The sequence below is a fragment of the Nyctereutes procyonoides genome, unplaced genomic scaffold, assembly GCF_905146905.1.
Source record: "Nyctereutes procyonoides isolate TBG_1078 unplaced genomic scaffold, NYPRO_anot_genome, whole genome shotgun sequence".
NCBI lineage: Eukaryota > Metazoa > Chordata > Mammalia > Carnivora > Canidae > Nyctereutes > Nyctereutes procyonoides.
The window spans coordinates 78,128,760-78,147,142 of NW_026575146.1; the positions used below are offsets into that span (position 1 = coordinate 78,128,760).

The 18,383-nt window shown below is 57.0% G+C and overlaps 2 protein-coding genes across 5 annotated transcripts in view; one reads left to right on the top strand and one right to left on the bottom strand.

Annotated features, from left to right (window-relative positions):
* Nucleotides 1–2,367: 2,367 nt before the first annotated feature.
* On the top strand, nt 2,368–4,543 carry CNFN (cornifelin). 3 transcript variants are annotated; one of them, XM_055311981.1, is made up of 5 exons: nt 2,377–2,456; nt 2,989–3,169; nt 3,612–3,722; nt 4,101–4,237; nt 4,328–4,543. In XM_055311981.1, exons 2-5 carry the CDS (start codon nt 3,133–3,135, stop codon nt 4,415–4,417), a joined length of 375 nt encoding a protein of 124 aa, XP_055167956.1. In that variant the 5' UTR covers nt 2,377–2,456; nt 2,989–3,132; the 3' UTR covers nt 4,418–4,543. The 3 variants fall into 3 exon arrangements, with proteins under 3 accessions (XP_055167958.1, XP_055167956.1, XP_055167957.1); XM_055311982.1 differs by having other exon boundaries at nt 2,402–2,456; nt 3,049–3,169; XM_055311983.1 differs by lacking the exon at nt 2,989–3,169 and having other exon boundaries at nt 2,368–2,456.
* Nucleotides 4,544–9,052: 4,509 nt separating this feature from the next.
* Nucleotides 9,053–18,383, bottom strand: part of MEGF8 (multiple EGF like domains 8) — a 42,395-nt gene continuing 33,064 nt past the window's right edge. For both annotated transcript variants that reach the window (XM_055310435.1, XM_055310434.1), the window contains exons 35-41: nt 15,168–15,375; nt 14,846–15,005; nt 14,326–14,518; nt 13,630–13,800; nt 13,395–13,525; nt 12,774–12,906; nt 9,053–11,906 (exon numbers count right to left, since the gene is read on the bottom strand). In XM_055310435.1, coding sequence (XP_055166410.1) covers nt 10,638–11,906; nt 12,774–12,906; nt 13,395–13,525; nt 13,630–13,800; nt 14,326–14,518; nt 14,846–15,005; nt 15,168–15,375 — 2,265 coding nt within the window. In that variant the 3' untranslated portion in view covers nt 9,053–10,637. The remainder of the gene's footprint in view (nt 11,907–12,773; nt 12,907–13,394; nt 13,526–13,629; nt 13,801–14,325; nt 14,519–14,845; nt 15,006–15,167; nt 15,376–18,383) is intronic.

Genomic DNA, 18,383 nt, shown 5'->3' on the forward strand with positions numbered 1-18,383 from the left:
TCCTATTCTGCTCCCAGCCTCACTGGGCTGGCCCTTGAGGAAGCAGCAGGCTTGGGATGGGAAGAGGGGGCAACCTCACTTGTCCGCTCTGCTTGACTGGTTCCACCAGGGCCATGGATGGCACCACCCGCCTTATGAAACCCACATTGGGCAACTGGACCCAGACTTGGCCTGGACGCTTAGATTCTGGAGAGAAAGGGGATGGGAGCCTGAACTCCTGGGTTCTGAGGGAATAGGAGCTGAGTGCCCAGTCATGGATTCTAGGAGAGGAGGACGGGGGGTGAGGACCTGGACTCTCAGGTCCTGAGGACAAGGAGCTGGGGGCCCGGGATCCTTGGTTCTGGAAATAAAAAAAGGTGGGGGGCAGGGACTTGGATTCCTCTCCTTTGTCTTTAAAGGCAGAGTTCCAGGTTTAGCAAATAAAATACAGGACAGCCAGTTAAATGTGAATTTCAGATGAACACCACATACCTTTTTTAGTATAAGTATATCCCAAATATTGCATGGAATATACTTATGCTAAAAAAATTATTGTTTACTTGAAATTCACATTTAACTGGGCATCCTATATTTTATCCAGCAACCCTATTGAGGAGATGGATGTTGGTGCCTGGAGACTGCCGTGGCCACCGGACAGGCCCCAGGCCCCTGCTCTTCCTGCTGCCCTCCTCCTCACCCCTAAGCAGGCCACCTCACAGCTTCCCCACCCGATTTCCTCATCTACATGAGTTGCTGTCTAATTGCAGCCCCCAGGCTGTGTCAGAGTAGAGAGAGGAAACCTGAGGACAGCTCGGGTTGTCATCCATCCTGGGAGCCGTGGGGTCCTCAGAGATAACTCACCCTGAGTCACCTGCAGCCCATGGTCTGGACAGCTGGGGGATGGGGCCCTGTGACTGCCTCCGCAGGAAGGCCTGGAGATGGGGATGTGGGGATGGGAGGCAGAGACCCCAGGATGAGGGCAAGAGACACACAGCTTGGGGGAGCAGAGACTCAAAGAGGGGGAGCCAGAGAACCAGAGCAACCTGGAAACAGATTGGCAGAGATAAGGAAAGAGATCCAGAGCTGGCGAGGCAAAGATTCCAGAGATGGGAGCACAGGGACACGACACCAGAAGCGGAGAGAAGATGTTCCTCTGGACACTCAGGCTCCTGGACCAAGTGATGGACACACACCAGCAAAATGCTGAGTGCCACCCATCAGTCCGGGGACGAGGACAACAAGCCATCCGGGTGGTGCTGGGAGACCAAGGCTTGGTCCTGGTGTGTTGGATCAGGAAGGAGGCGAGGGAAAAGCTGGGATCCCAGGCAGACAGGGTAATCCACCTGCCATCGCCCCATACCCATTCCCAGTGGGGTGACAGCACCACCTTCTCTGCAGGTGACACCTCAATTTTCCAGTGCCTCCTACATTTTTGGGGTGACACCCATGCTGGAAACCCCACCCGGCTCTAATGCTGCTTCCCTCACTGAGTCACTTCCAACCCTGCCAGGCCTGTTGGGGGCAGACTTTGGTGACTCAGGCTTCCAGGCCCCTTGCTCTTTCACACCTCAAGAGCCCAGCAGCCAAAAATTCCAGGACCCCTGCACACTCAGGGGCACAGCCTCGCCTGGCCCAAGAGTCTACACCCCCGGCCCTCCCCTCTCAGACGGAGAACCTGAGCCCTTCTCCCTCCTCTATTAGAGGCCCACACGAAGCCCCAGTCTCTCCTCCCTGGGACCCAGGAGTCCAGCTGCCACCCCCCATCTGCTCTGTTAATCACACACCACTGCCCACCAGCACCCCGTCCTTAGTCCTGGGCCACATCCACCTCCTCCAGAACTACAGCATCTCAATTCCCAGCCTCCTCCCTTCCCAGTTTGAAGGTAGAGTGAGTTGCATATGTTTACTTTGGTTTCAGCATGAGTCACCCCCAAAACACACTGCCCCCCCAGGTGCCTGGTGGCCTCAAATGGGAGGGAAGTGGGAACCTCACTGAGGGGGAACAGGAGAGGCCCTCGCAGGGGCACCCCCACTGCACTCCCCCACACCCCCCATCCCTTCCCACACTTCCCTCCTTTGTGTCTCCCCTCTGAACCTAGCTCCCCTGTGCTGTTTTTCCCCAGATCTTCGTCCTTCTCTGTCTCACCCAACAGCACTCCCTGCACCTCATCCCCTGCCCGCCCCCCCTCCCCACTCCCATCCACATCCCTGGCCCCCTCCCTGACTTCCTTGGTCCCACAAGAGCTGGAGTGTAAAGGGGGGATGGAGGATGGAGCCTGGGGAGAGGAATTCCTGTGGGGGGGAGGAGGGAAGAGGGTCAGCCAGACCGGCTGGGCTCCCTGGGTACCTCCGTCAGAGCCCCGCCCAGGGCTGAGTAGCCGCCCCAATATAAGCAGCTCCTGGCCAGAGACAGAAGTCAGTGCCTGGCTCACCCACACCTGCCTGTATCATCGCCATCACCCATCGCGGTCCTGCAGGTAGGAGCATCTGCCCACAGCCCTCTGCTCTGTGCACCCCCCACCTCGCTCCACTGACATCTCTGTCTCCTTGCATCTCTCTGTCTCTGTGAACATCTCTGTCTTTCTCAATGCCCTCTGTGTCCACCTTCTCAACCTGAGTGGTGTGGGGTTGAATTTGGAAGTCCTGGGGCCTCGTACTGCCTCTATTAACCCCCTTGGCTTGGGATGCGGGGCATTTCTCTTCACCTCTCTGAGGCTCAGTGTTCCATCTGGGAAATGGGCTTGCAGAGAAGGCAAAGCACCGGGCAGGTGTGTTACTGGTGGCATCTTCTGTGAGCACCTGGTTCAGGTCTCTTTCTCCCCGTGTCTCTAACTCTGCCTGTCTCTGTCTCTTGGTCTCTGCCTCCAGCTCTACCTCTGGTATAAGGAAGATCCTCTGGGGTCTGTCGGGCAGCTGTACAGAGATGGGCGAGTTTCTCGCCCCCACTCCATACACCCCTACTCCATGTTTCTCCGAGCTGGCAGGCTGACTTGGCCTCTTTCTCCCCAGTGCCCTTCCCCCTGAGAACCCAGCCCCCAGTGCCCCTGCTCCTTGCCCACCCCTCCCCAGTATCCAGCATCCCTTGGACAGACCCACCACTGTCACAGCCGCCACCTCTGCCGTCCCCAACGCCACATCCTCAGGGCCAGCAAGATGCAGTTTGAGATGCACGACAACGTGAAAGGCAAAGGTGGGATCTCTGGATGGACCAGCAACCCTTCCAGTCCCTGGAACCTGGCTGCTTCCCTCCCCTGGGCACCCTGGCTTCGAAGACAGATGGCACCTGATTGCACCCCAGAGGTCCCCGGAAATGCGGGAACCCAACACCCCAGGCCCAGACGTGGAGGAGGCAGCAGCACGTCTAGGTCCTGCCCGGACCACCCTTCCCCAGACATGCAGGAGTTCCCCACTCACAGCTCAACCAGATGTGCAGGAGGCAGTGGCAATGGGGACACACTGGGGTGTCAGCACCCAAACGTGGCAGAAAGGAAGGGGGGGTGCAGTGGTGTCCCCTCAGTGGGCGGCCTGGTGGCCCTGCCCAGACCTGCCCGGCAGGGGAAGGGGCAGCAGGGAGGTAGGGTCCGGGAGAGGCTGTCAGGCCGCCCCCTGACCCTGGCCCACCACCTTTGCAGCCATGTCCTACCCAGTGACCAGTCAGCCCCAGTGCGCCAGCAGCTGCTACCAGACCCAGCTCAGTGACTGGCACACGGGCCTCACCGACTGCTGCAATGACATGCCCGTCTGTGAGTACCTGCTGCTCCCAGGCTGGGGGGGGGGGGTCACTGACCTCACTCCCCTCTCTTCCTTGGATTACCCTGAATTCCCACAGTCTAACCCCCCACCCCTTCCTCCCACCTCCAAAGCCCCTGGAATCCTGACCTCACTCCTTTCCAGCTCCCGCCTCAGACCCTCAACCTCCCCCGTGCACCCTCTATTTTCCTCATTGTGGCCCCAGCTCCCGCTCCCAACCCTACCCCCCAGCCTCTAAATCCCCCGCGCTGGGACCCTTAATTCCCCCCGGACTCTGGACTGGGCGCTGCGCTACCTGCCTTGGCCTCTCCCCGAGGCGGAGCCGGCCCGGCGCCCTGGGTCCGCCTCTGACGGCCCTGCGCCCGCCCCAGGTCTGTGCGGCACCTTCGCCCCCCTGTGCCTGGCCTGCCGCATCTCCGACGACTTCGGGGAGTGCTGCTGCGCGCCCTACCTGCCCGGAGGCCTGCACTCCCTGCGCACCGGCATGCGGGAGCGCTATCACATCCAGGTGCGCGGGCGGGGCCGGGCCGGGCCGGGCGGGGGAGACGGGCCTCCCGGGCCGAGGCCGGGCTCCTGACCTCTCTCTCCCACCCTCTAGGGCTCCGTGGGGCACGACTGGGCGGCCCTCACCTTTTGTTTGCCCTGCGCCCTCTGTCAGATGGCGCGGGAATTGAAGATCCGAGAGTGAGGAGGCTCCCCCGGGCCTCCTCCTCCGCCGCCCCGGCCGGCCTCCTCTGCCCCCTCCTGGGAGGGCCTGCCCCCACGCCCTATCCCGCTACCAGAAATACACCCACAATAAAAACCTGAAAACCAACTCCGCCTACATTCTTTTTGTCCCAGGGAAGGAATCTGGGTGGAGGAGGAGGCTTGGTGAGGGGTGTGGGGACACAGGGAAGATGCCTAGGTGTGGAAGGAGTTCCAGAGTCAGATCCTTGACCCCAACCTGCTGTGTAAGAGATTGGCAAGTCTCTTACCTCTCTAAACCTCATTAAGTCCTCATTCACAAAGTGAAACCACTAACCTCTTAAGCTGCCCAACCGAAAGTCTGCGTGGACCCTGAAAATAGGCAAAACCAGAAAAAGCTGTCTTGGTAGAGTTTAGACACTCCAAGAAAAAAGTTTAAGAGAGCCCCTCCCCCACCCCCTATCTCCACTAAGTCAATACTTACTGACTCTTGGCCTACACACAATGGTAACAGGTTTGGGGAGGGAGGGTCCTTTGTCTCCAAAGCAAAGAACTGCCAGGTTTAAGGCTCTCTGGAGCTGAAACTAATCCTTAAGGATCACCCAGTTTTCTTTATTGCAAAAGCAACTAGCAGATTAGAAAATCTGGTCTCAAAATTGGGCAGACCTAAGATCTGATCTTGAATCTTGCCACTGACTACGCGTGTTATCTTAGTGAGCTAGTTAGCCTCTCTGAGTCTGTTTCCTCCTCTGAGGATAATCCCTAATATGTCATATGGCTACTGTGTGAGCAAGAGATAGAACAGATGGAAAGACCAAAGAGTGACCTTAATAAGCTTGTTAATAGGGGATCCCTGGGTGGCTCAGCGGTTTGGCACCTGCCTTTGGCCCAGGGCGCGATCCTGGAGTCCCGAGATTGAGTCCCGTGTCAGGCTCGGCATGGAGCCTGCTTCTCCCTCCTCCTGTGTCTCTGCCTCTCTCTCTCTCTATCATAAATAAATAAATCTTTTTTTAAAATAAGCTTGTTAATATTATTATGTGTAATAATATTATACTATTCTGTTATTTGTATTATTTGCTGGTATTTTCTCTCTCCATCTGTGTATCCAACCATCAAGTGATATCTTCACTTGGAATATCTAATGGGCATCTCAAATTTATTTATTTATTTTTATTTTATTTTTTTTTTAATTTTTATGATAGTCACACACAGAGAGAGAGAGAGATAGAGGCAGAGACACAGGCAGAGGGAGAAGCAGGCTCCATGCACCGGGAGCCCGACGTGGGATTCGATCCGGGGTCTCCAGGATCGCGCCCTGGGCCAAAGGCAGGCGCCAAACCGCTGCGCCACCCAGGGATCCCTATTTATTTATTTTTAAAGATTTTATTCATTTATTCATGAGAGACACACAGAAAGAGAGAGGCAGAGACAGAGAGAGAGAGAGGAGGCAGAGACACAGACAGAGAGAAGCAGGCTCCATGCAGGGAGCCTGATGTGGGACTCGATCCCGGTCTCCAGGATCATGCCCTGGGCTGAAGGCAAGCACTAAACCACTGAGCCACCCAGGGATCCCTGGCATCTCAAATTTAAAACCTAGGGGCACCTGGGTGGCTCAGCGGTTGAGTGTCTGCCTTTGGCTCAGGTCGTGATCCCGGGTTCCTGGGATTGAGTCCCGCAGGGAGCCTGCTTCTCCCTCTGCCTGTGTCCCTGCATTTCTCTCTCTGTCTCTCATAAATAAATAAGTAAAATATTTTAAAAAAATAAAAATAAAAAACCTAACTCCAAAATCACCTGATGGGTCAGTTGGTTAAGCATCTGATTCTTGATTCTGGCTCAAGTCGCGATCTCAGGGTTGTGAGGCTGAGCCCCCACCAAAGGCTTTGCACTGGGCATGGAGGCTCGTTGAGATCGTCTCTCCCCCTACCTTCCCTACCCTGCAAGTGCACCCTCTTTGCAAAAAGAGAAAATAAAAATAAAACCTAACCTGATTCCCCCACCCATAACCTGCTTCTCCCATTTCCCTCTCAGGACATAGCAAACCCCATCTTTCCAGCTGCTCACTTTGTTACCCCAGGTCCCAATCTGTCAACTAATTCTGTTGGTTCTACTTTCAGAATATATCCAAAACCTTACTTCTTCCTACTCCGCTGCCCCCACCTAGTTCCAGTCACCCTCCTCTTCAGCCTAAACTAATGCAGTGGCTCTTCACTGGGCTCCCTGCCCTATATTCACATCTTTAGTTTCCTCCCACAGAGAAGCCCCATGAATACCTGAGTTAGGTCACATCCCTCCTGTGCTTGCAACCCTCTCATGTCTCCTCCTGCACAGAGTTTAAGCCAGAGTCTTCACTGTGGCCCAAGGACCTGCTTTCCCTGTAACCTTATCTCCTCCTTATTCCCTCAACTCCAAGCATAGGAGTCCCTTGGTTGTTTCTCTAAAATGCTAGCCATGCTTCCCCCTCAGGGCCTTTGCACTAGCTTTTCTGTCAACCTTGAATTCTCTTCCCTAAGTTGTCCCTATGGTTCATTCCTTCACTTCTGCTCATATGTCATCTTGAGAGGCCTTCCCTTCCATCTTATATTACATAGCAAGTACCAACCCCTTTCCCTTCCTTCATCACCTTATTTTTCTGGTCATATATCGACATACCACATCATTTATTTATTTATCATCTGGCTTCCTGCTGGCTTGTCAGCTCCATGAGGGCAGGGATCTTGATCACTGCAGTGTCCCCAGCACCTAGAACAGTGTGGAGCCCACTGCAGGTAGAGATGAGTGATGACAGGTGGGAGACATCAGCACAGAAAAGGGACACGATTTTAGAGGTAATTGGGAGTGGGGGACAACGGGCAGTCAGATAGGCTTGCACCAGAATCTGGGCTCATCTGTCAATCTGCCCTGAGTGCTTAGGCAAGGGACTTAGTTTCCAAATCCACAAAATGGGGGAACAAACCTATACCTCCCAGCACTGATGTTGGGAAGAGTAAAAGACTCATACCAGGGCAGCCCAGGTGGCTCAGCGGTTTAGCACCACCTTTAGCCCAGGGTGTGATCCTGGAGACCCAGGATCGAGTCCCACGTTGGGCTCCCTGCATTGAGCCTGCTTCTCCCTCTTCCTGTCTCTCTCTCTCTCTCTCTCATGAATGAATAAATAAAATCTTTAAACAACAAAAAAAGACTCGCACCCAGCACCCTGCCTGTAATGCTGTAGGCCCTTGGTGAAATACCAGCCCCCACTTTCCTGAAGACCCCAAGGCATTGATGGCCATACACAGAACAGGGTCCAGAACTTCAGCACCCAATGCTCAGTGTTTCTCTCATAGTCCCTGAGCCTCATGCTTTCAGGTACATGGACACCAGGGGGAGGTGCCAGCCACGGGCTGGCGTGGAGGGAGGAGGACCATGTGCTATGGGGCATTCATGCAGGGGCATCCGCACCTACATATGGGAGCTGGGAAGGTGGCTCTGCATCCCAGACAAAGGGTGCAGCCACAGAGCAAACACCCTGCTCGGGAGGGCAGAGTCACGGGGTGGTGGCCAAGGAGAGGCCTTCCCAAAGGTCTGATCATAACACAGACGAGTCTTGGAGAGCCACCTTAGCTCCTTCCTGGTCACAGATGAGCTCTCCACTGGCTGTGGACTCCCTGCGGCAGTACGGCTCACTTCTGGTGAGCTTCCCGGTTGGGAAATTGTGCCTTATCACCAGCAGAAATTGGCTTTTTTTTTTTTTTTTTTTTAGAAATTGGCCTTTTTGAACACCTGCCCCTACCGCCCGCTCTGTGCTGGGTCAGCACTCAGCTAGGTAGGCTAAGTAGGAACCTGCAGGGCACCTGGAGACTCAGTGGTTGAGCGTCTGCCTTCGGCTGAGGTCAAGATCCCGGAGTCCTGGGATTGAGTCCCACATCGGGCTCCCCACAGGGCGCCTGCTATTCCCTCTGCCTGTGTCTCGCCTCTCTCTGTGTCTCTGATGAATAAATAAAAACTTTAAGAGAAAAAAAAAGTTGCCCATATATCTGAAACCACTATGATTTTCAGGGGCCATACTAGAGACCCAAACACCCCCTAGGCACACCTCACTGCCAGGTCTTGGGCTAAACATCAGATGAAGCCGCGTGTGCCACAGGCTGGCCCAACGGGAACATGTGTCGTGAACTCAGCCAGACTCCCACTGAGGGCACACTGCCACTGCCTGCGCCATGCGCCTCCTTGCCCTGGGGGCCTGGCAGATGAAGGCTCCCGTGATGCTCCCAGTTTGGGCCATGAGAGCCTTTTCGGATTTGAGAAAACTCATCACGTTGGGGTGGCTTGGTCTCTCCACTGCCTCAACGCTTCTGTCAGAGGCCAGAACAAAACCAAGCCTGAGACCAAGGCAGTCGGTCTCCTGAAACAAATGGGTCTCCCTGCGACAGGGATCGACACCCTCCTGTCCCCCAGGTCTGTCCTTTCCAATAATGATCGAGAGCTTCCGTAGTGGCCCCACCCCAACACCCCTGCCTTGGGGAGGCAGGGTGGAGCCAGGCCCAGCTGTGTGGCTCAGAAGGGTCACCAAGGTAAGCACCCCGACTGGACTTCTCCACATTCGGTGCTGTTCAGAGAAACAAGACACCCCATCTCCTGCATGCAGACGGCGCTCAGACACTGGCCCTTCCCCACTCTTTATTTGCTGCTTCACCTGCTCCCCCCCTTTCAGCCTCTGACCTCGGGCACATACACACATGGACAGGTCTCTTGGACAGAAGCTCCCAGCAGAGAAGAGGCAGCGCCCAGCTCCTCAAGGTCCAAAAACACAGCTCAGGGATGGAGTCTTGCAAAAGAAGTTCCAAGTTCAAGATGGGTAGGAGGGGGGTGGTCCTCAAGCAGACATGAGCTCGGAAGTCCAAGGTGGTGGCCAGGTGGGCGGGAGCAGCACCGAGAGAGCCCAGAAGTCTTCAAAGCAGCACGGTCTGGGGAGAGAGCTGTGCACTGAAGATCCCACCGTCTCCATCTCCTGCCCTGGTACCTCGCCCACCACACACACAACCCCCTACTCCCTGGGGCAGCATCTCAAGTTTTGTCTCCTGGGACTCCTGCTGAGCCAGGTGACCCTGGTGCTAGGGTCAACATCATCTGAGCTTTGTCCCTCCAGCCTAGAGGTGACAGCTGGTCCCTGGGCTGCCTCACCATCCCACCTCTGACAGCTGAGTCCCTCACCAGTCCAGCCAATCCCCTGCACTCAGTCTGTCTCCCTGGCTGGACCCAATAGAAGTGATGCTTAACGAGCATCCTAGAGTCTAAGACCGGACCTCTGATCCTCCCCACATGCCCTAGTCTGCCCCTAGTTCGGGCCACAGACTTGAGATGGTCCTGGACTCCCCCCTCCCTCACCCCAACATCCACATCATCCTTTACTCCTCCCACACACATCCTGCACCTGTCCCTGACCCACCCCCTCCCCACCACCAACCTAGTCCAGCCCATTGTCATCTCTTGTCACCTCTGGCCCATTCTCCACACCACAGCTGAGTGACCTCTTGAATAGATACATCGGATCCTGTCACTCCCCCTCCTAAACCTGTCCCACGGCTTCCCATTGCCCTGAGAATAAAGTTCCAAACCCCATCTGGGGCCCACTGGGCCCTGGCTAATGCCCACCCCTGCCTCTCCCCAACCTCACCTCCTTTCCACACTCCATCTGGGTCACACTGACCATCTCTACGATCCCTCCAATAAAGCACACTGGTTCCCACCCCTGGGCTTTGTCCTTGCAGCTCCTGCTGCCTAGGCCCCACTCCCCAGAGTTCTCCCCATGGCCAGTTCTCTCCGTCATTAGACCTATCTTCTCCAAGTGCCCAGTGACTCTACCCCGCCATCCCTCACAACCACATCCTGTCATCACCCATGGCCCTTCTGCACAGACATGATCCTACTCATCTGTGTGCATGTGTGCAAGTGCTGGCACGCACCAAGCGTCTCCCTCCACTAGACCCTAAGTCCCACAAGATCAGGGAACTGGTCTCAGTTTCTGCTTGGCCCAGGGCCTTCAACACTGCCTGGCATATAGGAAGTAGTCAATAAATAATCGTTGAATGCAGAACGTTGAATGCCCTGTCTGGGGAGCTCCAGGGAAAGGGAGCCAGAGGTCTCAGAGGACACAGGGTCCCGGGGCCCCCCGGGAGGAGGAGCCCCAAGTCCAGGGCGACATCATCCAGGCACTCAGCTGCCGCGGCTGAGGACCCCACTGCGGGTCAGAGGGACATGCTGGTGAGATTGTCCTGGCTCAACAGCCCCTTTCGGCCTGCACCAGCCCCATGCCCACTGCCCCCGGCACCCCCGCCGCCCCCACAGTATTCATGCAGCCTGTGTCTCAGTGTGACGAGGGCTGAGCCCAGGCAGGCACCGTTGGGTGCTTGGGGTCCTCCAGGCAGCTGGAGCAGCAGAGTGGCCACACCAGCCATGCCATCTTCGGTGGGCTCGAGGGTGATAGGCCCGGCTCGCAGGCCGGCAGTTGTGGCAGGGATGGCTGGCGGGCAGCAGCCTCCTCCCACGGGTCCCCAGGGCCCACCGGCCCCTGTCAGCAGTAGAGGTGCCAAGAAGGGTTCTGAACGGCGGAAGGTGGGCGGTGGGAGCCCAGCCGGCTTCCAGGCAGGTGCTGGGGCAGCAGGGTCGGGCGGGAAGCAGACGGTGACCTTAGCAAAAGGGCGGCTGGCCATCTTGGTCATCTCTTGCAGATGCCGGCGCTGTTCCTGCCGCTGGTCCAGGGCCTGTTTGGCCTTCCAGAGGAGCACACAGAGCGAGAGGAAGAGAAAGAAGCAGGAGAAGAAGACGGAGAAGAAGACAAACAGGTCGATGTGGGCCTGGTCCTGCCGGAAGAAGAGCAGGCCCTGCGAGTCAGCCGAGCCATTGGCGCCAGGCCCACTTGGGTCCCCCACGCCCAGCAGAAGCAGGTAAAAGCGGCTGGACTTGAGAGCGTGATGCTCATGCGGGTAGGTGATGACCAGCCGGTCCCGCACACTACGGACCACAAGCACCGCCGACGGCTCAGTCACGGTCACATAGGTGATCAGGCCCCGTGGCCACACTTCCCGCACCCGTGGCTCGGCCGGGGTGCCTGGCCCATTCCCGGCCCCGGGTCCTCCTGGGTCCCCGGCCACCCGGGGTCCACCATCAGCAGGGGGTGGGGGAGGCGGTGGGGGCGGAGGTGGCTGGATATGCACGGTGTGGACGCCTGTGTCAGGGGCCACACGGACCACAAAGGTGTCATAGGAGGTGGAGACATAGAGGTCCACAGCACCGAAGGTCACATCCAGCGTCAGGCGGATGTCCACATTGGTGAACTTGGGCTGCACGCCAAAGAGGACGGTGCGGCCAGGGCCCAGGGCTCGGCGCTTGGGTTCATGGAAGCAGTTGGTCTGGGACGTGGGGTCTAGACAGCACTCCTGCTCCACAGAGATGAGACGGTAGCATTGCTGGCCACCCAGCGGGCTCCCGTGGAATGACTCCCGGCACTTGGCGCACTGCAGGAAAGGGGTGGCGATCAGGGCCAAGCTCAGGGGCCAGCACATGCAGTAGTGACATTCTGTACCAATCAGTGGGTAGCTACTGCCCCAGGCTCCGAATCCCTAGTAGCTTCCTTGTGACCGTGACCACCCCCACTCCAACCCCCAGACCTCCCTGACACCGTGTGGAAGCCATCAGGACCCGACACTCCAGCACTGCTATCCCTGCTGTCATCCCCAGTGGCCACAGCACCCTGATGCGGAGGCCTTTGGAACTCAGGCACAGTGATAAAGAGCTCTGTTGAGCCTGCCTCTACCTCCCCACTACCTGTGTGGCCTCGGACTAGGGACTTAACCTCACTGAACTGGAGATCTTCCTCTATACCCAAACAGTAAACAGGGCTCGTTCACGGGACTGCCGAAGCCCCAGGCACAGCACAGGGCCAACCTCACCTGCCAGCCTTGCCATTTCTAGACTGCATAAGGTATGTCCCACCTCAGGGCCTTTGCACTGGCTGATCCTCCTGCCTGGCTCACTCTCTACATCAGGTCTTTTCTCAAGTGTCACCTTCTCACTAAGGCCTCGTTGGTCATCATGCCCACCATTCCCACTCCGCAGCACCGGCCTTCCTTTCTCCTAACGGCTCATCACCAGCATACTGTGCATCTAACTTATTCATTTGTTTATTGCTGACTCCTCCACAGGAATGTACGTTTCCTGAGGGCAGAACACTTTGCCCATTCGGTTCCCTCCTGCGTCCCAGTGACTCCCACACTCCCACATTACCTGGCACATAGTAGGTGCCCAGTAAATAAGTGCTGAATGCACGAGTGGACCTCTCAGGGTGCGGGTCCCCTGGCCTGGAACTCGCCTCTCCACCATACCTGGTACTTGTAGCAATCTCGACGGTCGCTGGGGGAGCTGCCCTGGCACGTGCCCGTCTCTGTATTGTTCTGACACGGGCAGCCCGTCCCGTCCTGTTCGTTACATGTATCTGCATGGCCATTACACTGGCATCTGAGGAAGGGGAAGAAGATGGGGGTCACAGAGCTCCCCTGACCTAGGGGAGCCTAGGGGTCCAGGCTGCATATGTGAGCTCCAATCCGACCAATAGGCGAGAAGGGGAAACTGAGGCTCACAGTGGGGGCAAGCCATTTGCCCAAGGCCATGGAGCCAGTAAACAGCAAGGTCTGGATTTGAAGCCAGGTTGGAATGACTCCAGAGTCTAGCGACCAATCGGAAGGAAGGGCTGGGATGGGAGGCTGTCCCAAGGCCTCGGCCCTCAGCTGCTCTCTCTCTGCCCACCAGTCTCCACGGGGGATGCTCTGTAGACTGTTGTCAGCGCCGGCCTCTGGGGCAGGGGGCCTCCCACCGCAGCCTGGCTCATTGCCCCCAACTTTGCCTGAGCTCGGGGCCTCCCTGGGGTTGTCGTCGGCTCCCGACTGAGGGCAGAGAGCTCGGTGGGGGGAGTAGGCAGGGCAAGGGTCCCAGGCCCCCCTTCTCACTTGGTGCACTTCCCATCCAGGAGGAAGTAGCCGTGCAGGCAGCTCTCGCATTTGTCCCCATAGCTGTTGTTCTGGCAGTTCACACACACAGCCTCATCCTCACTAGGCCCCTCTGTCACCCAGTTTTCAATCTGGCCAAGGAAAGATGGGGTGATCACAAAAAGGTGTGGACACCCCCCTCCTCCCTGAGTCACAGCCCCTCAGACCCAGGAGTCCTGGACTGCAGCCCTTTTACCTCCTCTGGATCCAGCGGATACTTCTCTGGCTCCTTCCTGGCCATTTCGAGCTCTTTCCTGGAGACGCAGACGTGGCTGTTGCCACGACAGAAGGCGTGGCAGGGCCGGCAGGTCCCGCCCCCCACAGCTGAACCCACGAACAAGGGGAGGCACTGCTCACAGTGGCTGCCCTAGAAACGAGGGATGGGGTGGTCAGAGGAGGTGGAGAATCATGGGGTGGGTACGAGTTGGGAGTGGGAAAGGGGCACTCTGAGAGCACCACGGGAGGGCAGCAGGGGCTCAGGCACCTGGTTTGGGCCATCCCAGCCTTTGTGCAACTTAGCCTTCTGCCTTCGCTTGCACACCTCCAGTGACCGGCGGGGTGTGGTGGTGGTGTGGGGTTGTGTTCATGCCCATCCGGCCCAAAGTGTGAACTCAGAAAGGCCTTCCCTACACCATCCTAAGTCCTCCTCCCTGGGACCAGCCTCCCTAGGCCAGCACTCCCTCTGTTCACTATTCCGGGGTGGCCCCTCTCTGACACAAATGTAGACAGCAGCCCCCAAATCTCCCTGCATCCCCTTGGGTTGGGGCTACGCCACCTCCTCCCTGAACCTGGCTTATCAGGACTTGGAGTGAGTCTCAAGACACCTGAGCATGGGCTGAAGGCAAGGCAGGGTCTGTCCCAGAGGAGCGTCTGGGCCCCTTAGGTGGCCCACCTTGGTGTGGTTGCGGCAGAGGAGGCAGTGGTCACGGGCCCCCACACCCGCGCACTCGCTGTGGCGGTTGCAGCGACACTCTGTGGAGCAGTTGCGGCCAACGAAGCCGAAGTGGCAGCGGCAGTGGTCAGGCTCCACACAAGAGCCATTCACACAGCCCTGGGCACACACGGGGCGGCACAGCCCGGTCACACTGCAGGGGTGGAGGGTCAGGGCAGGGGAGGCGACCTCAGGGCTCCAGTCAGCCTACCACCCCCACTATACTGCCCACAACTGGTGGCTCCTCCTTGGTTCCACACTCCCCTTCCAGGCTCTACCCTCTACCTCCTTCAGGGGTTAGCCTCCCACCCTCCCTCTTTCCATCATGCCCTGATGAGCTCATCAACCCTGCCCCTCCACCTTCACCCCTTCCTGGATGAATCCCATGCCTCACACATACACTGGTCCAGGCCTCACCCTTTCCTACTCCCATAGGCTCTCCCACCTCACTTGCCTGGGCCCACCACCCCCACCCACTCACTTGTCCATAGTGTAGCCCGCCTTGCAGCTGCACTCGTAACCATGCGGCCGGTCGTGGCAGTTCTGCGTCTCGTTGCAGTCGTGATGCCCATTTGCACACTCATCCTCAGGGGGGCAGGACAGGAAGGCCCAGGAGGCCTCAGGCCGCCCACACGTCAGCCCTGGCACAGGGACACTGAGCTTTACCTGGGTGCCTCTGCAGCACCCACCCAGCCACCCGGGCCCTCACTCCACCTCCCCCTGAGCCTTTCCCCTGGCAGGTTTTCTGTGCCAGACCCCAGCCCAGGGTCAGGCCCTCTCACCTCACCCCTAGCCCATCTCACCATCACGGGGACCGCTGAGTCCACCCTCCAGGCAGTGGCCACCCCCATCCTGGCCTCCCCAGGCACACCAGCCACAGTGGGGACGCCGCAGGCACAGGGCACACTGGGTTGCCTGAGCACAGCCCAGGGAGCAGCTCTCGGGTCCTCGGAGCAGGCGTCCACAGCCTCCAGCCATACATCGCAGGGGCAGGTAGGAGGGGCTCAGGCACTGTACAGGGGAGGAGAAATGAGAAATGAGGTGGGCAGCAAGAAAGAGGCAGAGGATCAAACATATCCTGAGTGTCTTCCCAGATTGCACCCTTCCTCGGGGCTCTTGCCCCTCCCTGGCCACAGCCGCTGGACCAAAGTGGACACCAGCATGGGCGCATCACATTCTCCTTGTCAAGTATTTGTAACTGGGAGTCCACAATGGCAGTCAGGCTTGGGGCATCCTTGAAACTGGAAGATTCTGGAGATGAGGCCTGGTGGGGCTGTTTGCATGAGCAAATCACAGCAAATGAAGAGAAGAGAGGCACAGGAAAAGAGCAGATGCAGAAGGAAGCATTGATGAGGACCACACACCCAAAACTGCTGGTGGTGGGAGCTGGGGGCAGGGGGTGGGTAGCTTTCCAGGCTCTGTCTCCAATCCCATGGAAAGGCCTGGCCTGGCTGCACTTTCCACCCTGGCCTGCAAGAGGTACCACTGCGTTAGTGCGACTGGTGGTGTTAGGTCTCTCCCTTCCCCACCGACTTAGTGTGCACAGCTGTTTCTCACAACCAAAGGAAGGCAACAATTCCAGATGGACACAGAAACTAGTAACAGGAGCGGGGCTGCAAGCCACTATCACTTAGGAAAAATGTAGAGCTGGCTGCTGGGACAACAGGGTCCTCCCACAGAGGCTGGGAAGTGGAATCTGTGGTCAGGGGTGCCCAGTAGCTCACACACCATCACTTCTCATGTCCTGGGACCCAGATAAGGTGGGCAATGAGGCTCAGACTCCTGGGAACTTACCTAAGGGTGTCAGAGTATTTTATTTACTCTCTGGGCCTTAAGTATAAAGACGACAGAGATTAGCCTGGGCTGTCTGACAGCACTCAGCAACCACGCGATCCTGAAATAGACACCCTCACCGCTGTGGCCGGAGCTCTGAGCCCACTGACGGTTCCGGCCAGCAGTGAGCTGAGCCTTGCCGAACTGCCGGAGCCAGGTTCCAGATCTAAATTTAGTGCCCCCCCTTGGCAGATGGTGGGGCAATCTGGAGGGTGGGAGGGGGAAACCAAGTCCCCGGTGTGCACAGCGTCTTTTGCTGTGACCTCCCTAGTGGCCATACGCCATGCTGCCCAACACCATGAACTGCATCTCTGGTGTTCACTGAAGAGACATAAGGATGTAAGTTCCAAATGCAGGACTCTAGCTTGTGCTGACAGATGCCCACAACCTAACAAAGTGCCTGGCATACGGAAGGTGTTCAGTAAAGAACCTGGTGAAGAGAAGCCAGGCAAGAGAGCACTGTCGCCCCATCCCAGGCTCTGAGGCCAAAGTCATTCAAAAGAACAATGCTCGGGCAGCGGGGAGGTGGGTAGGTGGGGAGGTGGTGGTGTGTGCACCTGGGTGGCTCAGTTGGTTAAGCATCTGCCTTCAGCTCAGGTCATGATCCTGGAGTCCTGAGATCAAGCCCCACATCGGCTTCCTGCTCAGCAGGGAGTCTGCTTCTCCCTCTCCTCCAAGCCTGTGCTCTATCTGTCTCTCTCTCTCTCTCAAATAAATAAAATCTAAAAACAAACAAACAAACAATGCCTGGTGGTTAACAGCTGCCCTTGAGCCAAATCATAACGGGTCTGGTCTGCACATCTGCTAAGAGCCTGAGCCAACATTTCAAAGCTAGGAGACTGCACAGAAATCCGACGTTCTGGCAGAAGTGCTCTCACATTCGCATGTGGCACTGACTTTGTGCTGGAGGCTCATGCCCCACAGCTCCCTCTGGCCTCACTGAGCAGCACGGAGGGGCTAGGGGAGAAGTGGGTGCCTGCCGACAGGCTCTCTGGTGTTGCCTCCCAGTCCCTGGAGTCCCCACAGACACAGATGATGGGAATCTCAATAGTATGTGGGGAGAACTCGTATCACCATAAGGCCATGAGGCCTCTGTGCATTAGAGACCCACCCTGCAGGATCACACTGAGAACCCTTACTGGGAACACTGCCCACCCTGCGGCAGTGACCCTCTGGGTGTGTCACAGAGAGTGGAGGTTGGGAATCCTCCCGCTCGGCAGAACTTGGGGTGCGACTGGGTTTTTACTGAGTCGCAAGCAGGGCCCTAGGCTCCAAATACACTCTCCCATTTAATTTATACAACCTGCCGGTGGGACTACAGGAATCGTTTTTTTTCCTGAGTGCTGGTATCTCTTCTGCTATTCACAAGAAGCTGATTTCATACCTGAGATTATGTTAAAGAGGTGATTTAGGGAGGGTGTCACCACAAAGACCAAGGGGTTAATGGGTTGGCGCTTAGAGTCACCCTGACTGGGATGGGGGTGGAGTTGGGGTCCATAAAAACTCAAGAACACGGAGGTTCAGAAAGCTCCCCACAAGCATGGTGTGCCCCAAGGGGGTGCGGAAGCTCTGTGCATCCACCCCGTACCTTGTCCTATTCGTCTCTTTCACTTGGCTCTGCCTAAGTTACAGCCTTTATGGGAAACTGGTATTCATAAGTAGTTGTTTCTCTGAGTTCTGTGAGCCATTCTAGCAAATTATCAAACCCGCAGGGGCGGGGGCAGGACGCCTGGTTTATAGCTGGTTGGTCAGAAGTGGTCTCCAGTCATGACTGGCCTCAGAAATGGGGGCAGGCTTATGGGGCTCTAACCTTGCAGGATCTGGCTCAAACTCTGGTGGGCAGTGTCAGGAATAAACTGAGTTGTTAGATACTCAGTTGGTGTCCAGAGAATTGGAGAACAGGTTGTTGGTGCTGGATGACACCCCAGTGGGTCTTTGTTACTGGTCCTATTTTACCAGAGATTCACGTAGGCTCACATGTTGTGAGATGGTGAATGACCACATGTGGAATGGGTGTTCCCCAAGAAAGATGAATGAGATGTGGACATCACTGGGAATCAGAGATCCAGACCTCTGGCCCAACGACACTGCTTCTAAATATGATGGCAGGAGGTGAATCTTTCTTGTCTCCCCCTGGGGTGGGGTTGGGGGTCCAAGGGCTTGTGTCTGCCACTGGGACGGCCAAA